The sequence below is a fragment of the Lycium barbarum genome, chromosome 11 (genome assembly GCF_019175385.1).
Source record: "Lycium barbarum isolate Lr01 chromosome 11, ASM1917538v2, whole genome shotgun sequence".
NCBI lineage: Eukaryota > Viridiplantae > Streptophyta > Magnoliopsida > Solanales > Solanaceae > Lycium > Lycium barbarum.
The window spans coordinates 117,085,323-117,095,748 of record NC_083347.1 but is presented as its reverse complement, the minus strand read 5'-3'; the positions used below and the strand labels follow the sequence as shown (position 1 = coordinate 117,095,748).

At 36.8% G+C, this 10,426-nt stretch overlaps 1 protein-coding gene across 1 annotated transcript; it reads left to right on the top strand.

The window, feature by feature from the left end:
* Positions 1-7,354: 7,354 nt before the first annotated feature.
* On the top strand, positions 7,355-8,153 carry LOC132618046 (uncharacterized). The gene is made up of 2 exons (XM_060333108.1): positions 7,355-7,576; positions 7,826-8,153. The coding sequence occupies exons 1-2, from the start codon at positions 7,427-7,429 to the stop codon at positions 8,102-8,104; spliced, it is 429 nt and encodes a 142-aa protein (XP_060189091.1). The 5' UTR covers positions 7,355-7,426; the 3' UTR covers positions 8,105-8,153.
* Positions 8,154-10,426: the final 2,273 nt, after the last annotated feature.

Sequence of the window (10,426 nt, the reverse complement as noted above, 5' to 3'; positions counted from 1 at the left end):
CGTCACAAAACGATGTACCCTATCTTCCATTTCAGCTACCATCGCCGGGGCATATCTAGCCAAGGAATTAAACTTCAAACTATATTCTCGAACGCTCATATTATTCTTGCGAAGCAATAGAAATTCATCAGCTCTAGCTCTGGTGAATTCCGACCATACTGCTGGAGGTGCGTTCGGCCCTCTCGATTGCTGCCAAGACTCATACCATACCGCGGCCACATCCCACAGTCTATGAGAAGCTAGCTCCACTGATTCTATGTCAGAAGCATGCATTACCCTCAAGGCGCGGCTCATTCGATCATTAAAATTCTGAGGGTCATCCTTCGGGTTTGCCCCGTGAACACTAGAGGGTCCAAGGTATAAAAATCATGTACACGGGAACTAACAGCCCTATCCGGAAGGCCAGCCTGCCGCTGAGTTTGAGCAGCCACCAATCTAGTCAATAACTGGACTGCGTCTCGTAAATCCTGTTCTGTAGCAGCAGGGTGAGGAGCTGGAGGCTGAGGAACCGGAGGGTCTGGAGCCCTATCTTGCCCTCCTGCACCTGATGGAATAGAGGTAGCATGCGAGGGGGTAGCGCTCTGAGCCTCGCTATGCCCTAACTCAGGTGGAGGTTCTCGGCTTGGGCCTTCCCCAGCAGTGCCCAGTATACTACTGACTTTCTTCTTCCTCGGAGGCATCGCTGAAAATTAAACACGGAAGGATTAGATAGCTGTATTCTTAACTTGGCTCTATCGCACGATCTAGATCATGAAGAAAAGTATCTTCCTAAATGTCCTGTGCCCTCCTAACTATAGATATGGTGCACGACATATCGATAACCAGGACTCTACTGGACACGGCTCATGGACATCCCTAGGACTGAACAGCTCTGATACCAATTTGTCACACCCTCGACGAGGAGTATGACAGGCTCCGACCCGTAGGCCGAAGTCGCCTGACTTAACCGTTACTTGGACATCACATACCATAACTCAAAGAGCATCTACTCGCGGAAAAGGGGCTCACATAGAAATATTCGATAATTCAACACATATATACATAGGTGGACCGGCAAGGTCACTACAACATAAAGTATATCGTGAAGCCGACGAGGCTGTCAGAAAAATATCAATAAGCCAAAACAAGGCCGACAAGGCCATACATAATATTTACATATCCCACAATGTCCATGAGCCTCTAAGAGTATACATATGAACATATATATTATACTAACAGAAAAGTACCAAAAGATAGCAAGCCCGGAGTAGTGGTACTTGCTAACACCGCTGAAGCTGTAAAATCCTACTGCGGTTGCTCCTCGATAACTCTGTCAGAGCCTGCAGCACGAAATGCAGCGTCCCGGGCAATGGGACGTCAGTACGGATAAAAGTATTGAGTATGTAAGTCAGGAGGGCAACAACATAATTAAGATAAAATGTGACATTAATATAGGCAAAAGAAAACCGAACATGTAGAAGTAGCACAAAATGTAATGCATGATAAAATCATTTGTATGCTTATATATATATATATATATGTAACAGCTAGTATCCATGCTCGGCAGTAAGGCTCGGTGTTATATATGTAAAATCATGCCCAGCCATTAAGGCTCAGTGTTATCATCATTAGCCCGCGTCCGGGGCAATATCAAAACATGCCCACTGCAGTGGTGTGCGCATCTACGCGCCATGCCCGACCGATTATAGCGCGGCACGGTGTAGTAAAATAGTGCAATACATTTATATATATGTACATACCAATATTGGTCTGGACCGGAAAAACTGTGCAGGATTCTGCTTTCCTTCCGCGATGCGGAAGGAAAGTACAATATTCTGAGACCTTCCGCTTTCCTTCTGCGATGCGGACGGAAAGCGCAATGTCCTGAGGCTTTCTGCGCAATGTTCTGAGGCTGATTTTTGAATGAGAAGTCCATGATCTGATCTTGGCCTTTCGGAGTGACATAAGGTCGGAAGCCTCCGAATAGCTTATGGAATTCGTATCGAGTCCAAAGGAGTAATCGATGATGATAAATCAAATAATACTTTAAGAATCATTAAAATAACAAGATATTAAGATTGAATTACAAGGCATGGGAATAGAGTGGATTTGTTATGGAACGCTCATGTCTATGTTTTCGTTGGATTCGTGCCAAAGAAAAAGGGGAAATGAACACCTTACCTACCTTATCCGTCGAGCCACCACTTAAGAATTCCTTACGCTGAAGCTTGCCCTTCACCCGAGCCTATATATCGAGAAATATATCATTAATCATACTTTCATCGCATTTCCATCAACTTATAAGCACTAATTTATGGAAGTCTAATTTGCATATTTCCATCAACTCATAAGCATTAATTTATGGAAGTCTAATTTGGGTTACGAAAATTTAGGCAGCATCTCCCTTATATCATCGACTTCCTCCAAATATCAAAACAACTCCCAAATTACACCAACAACATCAACAACAACATCCTCAACATTCTACAAGATAAATATATGTATTCTCATCCAAAATCCTCTTCAAACCTCAATCCATAAACCAACAACACCAACACAACAAACTATAACTTTTATTCTTGCAATTATTCCTTAATCAATGTTGATAAAGAAGAAGATTCAAGGATTCATACCTTATATTTACTAAAGTGGAAAGATCTTCAATATCTACTTGTTTCCAAGCTCACTCCAACACCAAACGGAATTATAATTGCGACTACACGTTGTCCGGACCTCGATTGATATTCCGTAGCTTATATTTCACTCAAAATCCTCACTTCTAGGTGGTATAAGAGCCCTTTTTGTGTGCTGAATTTTCTGGAAGATTTTGGACAATTTTGATGATGAAAAATGGGGTTTTAACCCCTTTTATAGTAGCTAAGGTCGGTTGTACTGTAGCAGTACTGTAGAGGTACTGTAGCAGCCCTGTTTTCTGCTTTGTCAGCTCAGTTTGTAACGTCTATAATTCTCTACTCTGATGTCCTATCGACGAGCGGTTTATTGCATTAGAAACTAGACTCGACGAACTTCATTTTAGGATTTTGAAACACCTTAATACTCCTAATATACATGGAGATATACCCCTCCAAAGTTGACTCAAAATACTATTTCAAATTTTCGACAAACTTATTTTCCTTGATTTGCTTGGTCCCAGAGTCTTTCATAGCTTATTATATGAACTCAAACCCTCGTAACCATGAGATAAATGCTCTACGTCTAGACTTAAACAACTAACGCCTAATAGACTTCACGTACACGACTACGAGGTGTAACATCTCAATACTTATCAATCACAGTCAAACTAGAGCCAATGCAAGGAAGTCTTTATATGTTGAATGACATAGTTTGTTTGAGTTATGCATGAAAGGTGTTGGCTTGTGTTGTCTCCTGGTCGTGTTTTCTTGTCAAAAACTGAAAAAGTTTATAGAATTCTTGGAATTAAAAGATATTACTCCAGTTGGATATATCAACCTATAAAAGACTAGTTCTTCTGTGTTGTGCAAGTTGATTAATGACTCGGTTATGTTTTTGAGTTTTAAGGAATTTAATTGAATGAGCTCTACCGTGTCCAAAAAGAAAAAAAACAAATGAGCTCTACCTACTGTGCTCCTCTCTCTCTGTCACACATACGCGCACACACTCCCCCCCCCCCCCCCTCCTCCCCTCTCTCGCTCTCTCTCTCTCTCTACACTTTTTGATTCGATATTGATTTCTCTCTCTACACTTTTTGATTCGATATTGATTTCTCTCTCTACACTTTTTGATTCGATATTGATTTCTCTCTCTACACTTTTTGATTGGATGTTTCTCCTCCCTCGTTCTTATTGATAATTTAAACCTTGGAGCTAGATGATAAGTAGATTTTGAAACATGAAAAGTGGTCTTAGGAGAACTTTTTGATGCCTTAATTTGGTGGTTATTCTTTACTATTACTAAAACTAGGGTTGCGCACGGATCGGATATGGGAAATGTCAGTTTTATATATCGGTGTTTGGATTTCAAAAAATGTAATCCGAATCCAAATCGAATTAGATTTCGACCACATGAAGTCAAAATTTAGCAATAATGTTGCCAGATTTCGACCACGGGCAGTCGAAATTCTAGGCAACATATTGAATTTCGACCTCCTGTGGTCGAAATTTAAAATGCTGGCCAGGATTTGACCTCATGCGGTGGAGATCTGGCAACAATATTGCTACATTTCGACCGCACGAGGTTGAAATAAAAAAATAAATGTTTTTTAATGTATATTCTTTCCCATTTCGACAACATACGGTCTACAAACTTAAATAATATTTATATAAAAATAGACTTTTTGACTACATGCGGTCGAAAATATTACAACAACAACAACAACAGCCCAGTGAAATCCCACATCTTGGGGTCTGGGGAGGGTATAATGTACGCAGACCTTACTCCTACCAAGGTAGGATGGCTGTTTCCGAGAGACCCTCGGCTCAATAGAAGCATAAAAAGGGGGTCAGATAAGGTTAAAAGATTTAAAACGATATTGCAATGAAATAATGCAAGCGACACAGTAAAACAGGATAATCAAGGAATTCAAAGCGATATGGAAATGCAAATCACGAAAGCGGCACAGATAAAATAGAGTAATCAAAGTACAGAAAGTAGCAAATAATAACATAAATCAAAGCACAAGAAATTATAATGCGCTAATGCGCCTACTAATAAGGAAAGATAACGAGACTTATATACTAGCCTTCTACCCTAATGTGGGTCCTCCACACCTTCCTATCTAAGGTCATGTCCTCGGTAAGCTGTAACTGCGTCATGTCCTGTCTAATCACCTCTCCCCAATATTTCTTTGGCCTACCCCTACCTCTTCTGAAACCATCCATGGCTAACCTCTCACACCTCCGCACTGGGGCATCTATGTCTCTCCTCTTCACATGCCCAAACCATCTCAGTCGCATTTCCCGCATCTTGTCTTCCACCGAGGCCACTCCCACCTTATCCCGAATAGCCTCATTTCTAATCCTTTCGCTCCTAGTGTGCCCACACATCCATCTCAACATTCTCATCTCGGCAACTTTCATCTTTTGAACGTGAGAGATCTTAACTGGCCAACACTCCGCCCCATACAACATAGCCGGTCTAACCACCACTCTGTAGAACTTGCCCTTCAGTTGTGGTGGCACCTTCTTGTCACATAGCACTCCTGAAGCTAGCCTCCATTTCATCCACCCTACCCCAATATTAATTAATATTAAAATATTAATTAATATTTAAATAAAAATTATTTTTCGACCTCGTGCGGTCGAAATTTTTTAATAATATTTAAATAAAAATGCAGTTTTTGACCACACAAGGTCGAAAACCGTATTTTCTTAATGTAGGCAGATTTTTTTTCGACCACATGAGGTCGAAAAAATTTCACCCTATCAATTAACGAACTGCCCTTGAGGTCGAAAATTTGGCTAAATTTTGGTTGATTTTCACTGTTTTTTTAGTAGTGCATTTGCTTTGATTATTACATGTTTTTATGCTATGTCGTGTTGTACGAACATCAGTTATATGTACTTTTTTTGTCTAGATTTTCATCACATGTGAAGTTTATACAAGAACAGCAGAAATTTGAGTTGTAACATTTTGAAATAAATTAATGTAATGTAAAGATTCTATGAATATTTTGATCTTATTATAGATTTATATGTTAGTAATTTCGATAATTTTAATATAATTATTATAGATAATTTTTTATTTTATTTGATATGCTAATAGCATGATTGAGTTTAAATAGAAACAAGAAAAGTGAGAAATTATGTATAACCGGTTTCAATTTATTTAGGACTGAGGCACATAATTGTTGTTAAGATGTTTAGCCAACATTTTGGTCGGACAATTTTATTTCTCTTCATTGGCCTTAAGATGTTTTAAAGATGTCCCGTGAATTTTTTAGACGTCATGCGAAGTCATATATCGAAAGATTTTAAGTAATATGCATTAGTCAGTGTAAATAATTTTTACATCAACATGTCATTTTTATTTGTTGCAACTTGTAATTGATAACATATCTTTTTTTTAACATTCCAAATCTCATATTTTATTTTCAGAGTTAGAATCAAAGAGTTCATTTTATCAATAAAAAAATTAATAAGGGAATTCAACTGAACTGCAGCCTAGCTAAAGTAATTTTTGAATTACCATTGTCACTATCTTTTGCTTAATTTGCACAATATTTCATTGAAGGGGATTCAATTGAAACCAAATTATTGATTATGGCTCCGCACTTATTAACAGTAAATGATTTTATTCATCCCACTACACTCCTTGATGATCTTGTTCACAAAATTATACTACTATATATATATATATATATATATATATATATATATATATATATATATATATATATATATATATACATTTTTTGTATGTTAATTAATTAGATGATCTCATTCCAAATCGCCATTATCCACTTATGCCAGAGGACTTGGCCTAGTGTTAAGATATATTAGTGCACCTTCTGATATGTGAGTTAGACATCTATCATGGAATTTGAATTTTATCACCAAAGAAAGTACACTTATTTACGTGTGAGAACTAACACTAGTAGAGAAACAGGCTCGTTACTTACCAAATTTTAAACCTCTCGATATTTCTCAATTATTTTAAAATATGAAAATAGAAAAAGAAGTCAACATTCGCGTTGACCGGTGCAGAGACTTGCCAGTGATATACGAATATAAATGGGGCACAGGTTGACTCTTACAAAACAAAACTTATTGGTAATCTGGTGCACTATCGAAACTAGCAACTCAAATTGATAGTTTTCCAAAACAATTAACGAAAGGTGTTACTTCCCAACTCGTTTTAATTTGCAACTCAAATTGATAATTTGTGGAGGTTGAAAGTTGCAATTCGAGGAGGTTTTAAGCTCCGCTAACAAATAGTGAAGGCTAAAACCTCCGCGAATTATAACTTTCAACCTCCACAAATTACCTCATTTTTTGTACTGATAATTTAAGAACCAAAGAAATAATACTGAAATTGCAGTCTTAATACTTATGTCAAAATGTTTGTGATTATAATATGCCATAACTTTTATATTCTTATGATCTCTCAATTATAAAATATAGAAGAAAGTCAGACATCCGCGTTGACCAGTCTTGAGATTTGCCTGTGACCAAATATAAATGCTGTTGTTGACTCCTACAAAAAATATTTTATTACTAGTAGTCTGTGTGCGATAATTCAAAATAACCGGCTGTGGGCCTACAATTCATTCCACTTTCTCACTAGTAAAACAGCCGAAACTAGCAACTCAATATTGTTAGTCTTATAACACTTGCCAAAAAGTATTTAATTGGTAGCTTCGAAGCTTCTTTTACCTGCCTATAAATAGAATCATAAAGCATGAGTCTTCTCCATCAGCACAACAAAATATATTCAGTGTATTTCAGCTGCTACAAATCAACACCACAAAATGAGCGTACAAATTTTGGACGGTGCCACCATTCTTAGCTTCGTGGAAGACGAAGAAGCGTTTAGCGAATTTATCGCGGAGCGCTTCAGCAACCTCGATAAAGACCATGATGGCATGCTTTCTTATCCGGAAATGCTGAAGGAGCTGCAGGTATATGTAGTGGTCGAGCCACATAGGCTAAAGGGTGATCAGTTGAACACCCTTTGTCGAAAAACTTATATTTTGTATATAGAAAATAATATTGTATGTATAGGTCAAAATTTACTTTTTATAGATATTTATTGAATAATCTTTGTCGGATAATTATACTGCATATATAAGTCAAAATTTACTTTTTATAGATATGTATTGAATCTTGAACAATCTTAACAAGATTCTTGATTTTGCCATTGGTTGCAGGGGCTAAGGGTCTTCGATACACATTTTGGTATCGACGTGAAAACGGATCCAAATGAGGTTTCTCGAGTTTATAGCTCAATCTTTGTTCAGTTCGATCGCGACTCAAATGGGACGGTGGATTTGGAGGAATTTAAACAGGAGACGAAAGAGATGATGGTGGCAATGGCCAATGGTTTAGGGTTCTTGCCAGTTCAGATGGTACTTGAAGAGAACAGTTTCTTGAAGAAAGCTGTTGATAGGGAATTGATGATCATTAGTGCTCCACATGTTGCTGCTTAAATTATTCAGTAATACAGTAATTGCTAAAAATCTTATATTTTGTCGTATCAATTTTCTCTACACATGTTTTATGCAATATCAATAGAAATTTGAGCTGTAACTTTTTTTGAATAAATTTCACATTATGAATTACTATTAAATATGAGTTTTATTTCGTACTAACTTCAAAAGGACCAGAAATCGGCCTGATACTATCTCTTTTCGTTCCGTTTGAAGAAAGGAAGGATCCCAAAGAATTGATTTTTCTTTTTTTGTTGTTGAATCTCTCTTTGATTAACTTGTGTTTGATTCTTTATTATCTCCCTGATTTTAGTCCAAAACTAACACATATACCAAAATATCCTTTAATATTAAAATCTAGAATAGATTATTTTATCTATCTATTAAAACATGGGGAGTTGCGTCTGCCGTGAGTCGAACCCGAGTCGATTGCTTGGAAGGCAATTATCCATACCATTGGACTACAAACGCTTTGATGACACTTGCTTATTAGGAATACCATCAGTAAGGCACAGCTAAAACAAAACGACAATGAAGAAAATGTTCATTGTTAAATATCTCGGCTACTCAAAAAGTTTGACCAGTTACTCCTCCGATTCGGAGTGGATTCTAGGGGAAGGGAGGAGTTTCACCACCAATTCATCATTATCAGCACTTGACAAAGCCAGATACAAATTCAAGATTTAAAGTTTATGGGTTCTTAAAATGATTTCAACTTGATATATGACAATAATCGAGTGCACAGTCAAATATTTAATAAACCTTTTAAAAGCTATTGGTTTCTCGTGAACCTTCACGACACCCGATAAGCTGGATCCAGCCCTGGTCAAAGCAGTAGCATTGGCCGGAGCACAAAACGTGAAGTAGAATAGTACTTCTATGGGCTAATGGGCATCAAATGAGTCAAGAACAAATGCCAAAAGAACTCCTCTAGTTGAAGATCTTGTCTTAATTATATGGTTTTCTGTGAGAGCATTATCAATTTGTTCAGCCATTTTCTGTTTTTCTTTTTAATAAGAGAAATTCTACTACAGTATTATATTGGAAGATTAAGGAGGGGAAGAAGAAAGATGGACAACGAGAACTGAACACACATCTATTATATAGAAACTCTCCGCCTATACCTTTAGTTTGTAAACTATCTAAGCATTTCTCATACAGTACTTCTTAAAGGAAATCGTATATGTGAGTACCATGTTAGTGTATGTGATTGAAAGTTGAGACAGAAGAGAAGGCAAGTTTGAATTCTAGTTAAATTAAAAGATGTCTTTAAACGTCATGTCTATTAAGAGAAATTTATATATGTTCGTTAAGAAAACTATCTTAACAAATAACAGGCACTCCAAAGGTATTATTAATACCTGTCTTTGCCTCCTAAGTACAACATACAACTTACCATATTTGTTTAACATCGATTACTTTTCTTCGCAAAAGATTCACATTGTCATTGTTGTGGAATATTCAAATTTATTGCTAAAACTTAAATTTCGTTAGCTTTGTAACATCTTAAAGGAATTCTTCCACGGAAGTCATGCAGTAACATAGTAGTAGCTTAAATTCCTTAACGATAAAGATTACTTTATCAAAATTGGTGTTATCCAATTGCCCCCAAATCTATTTTTGCCCAACAGATCATTGGTACTTAAATTAGAAGACATTGGACAATTTTGTATGCAACTATTAAATCTAATTCCTATATCAAAAATTGCACTAGAGATCTTGGATCACTTCTCAAAACTAGAGGAGCGCTGGAGAAGCCAGAGCCCAAAAGAAATGGAAGAGAAATCAGACATAGTGAGACTTAGCCGGCAAAGAGAAATAAAAGTTTCTCCGTCCCAATTTATGTGGCACCTTTCGGATTTCGACATTCAAACAAGTTCTTTTTTACCACAATTTTTTCATTTATCTTTTAAATATTTTGAATTGTTAAATATTGTGACTTAGTACTTTTTACGAAGTTTTCACATATGTAAATTTTGTGTCGAAAAACTTAAAACTCTTTTTTTGAGTACACAGTCAAGATTAACAGCTTTCACTCTCGAAATTTCTATTGTGCCACATAAATTAATACAGAGGGAGCACATAACTAATTCGTATTTTCGGTCAGTTCGGTTTTATATTATGGTAAACCGTAAACCGATCCGATTATCCGAAATCGTTAAAGCCAAATCCAATAACCGATCCAGATAACTTAAATCCAAAATCCGATAGATCAAAAAGGGTAGATGGGTTCGGGTTTTTGGTTTTATCCGAATTGTGCACAAACCTAGTACTATTATAATAATGGTCAAAGAGCTAGCATGTGAGTTTTTTTTTATAGAA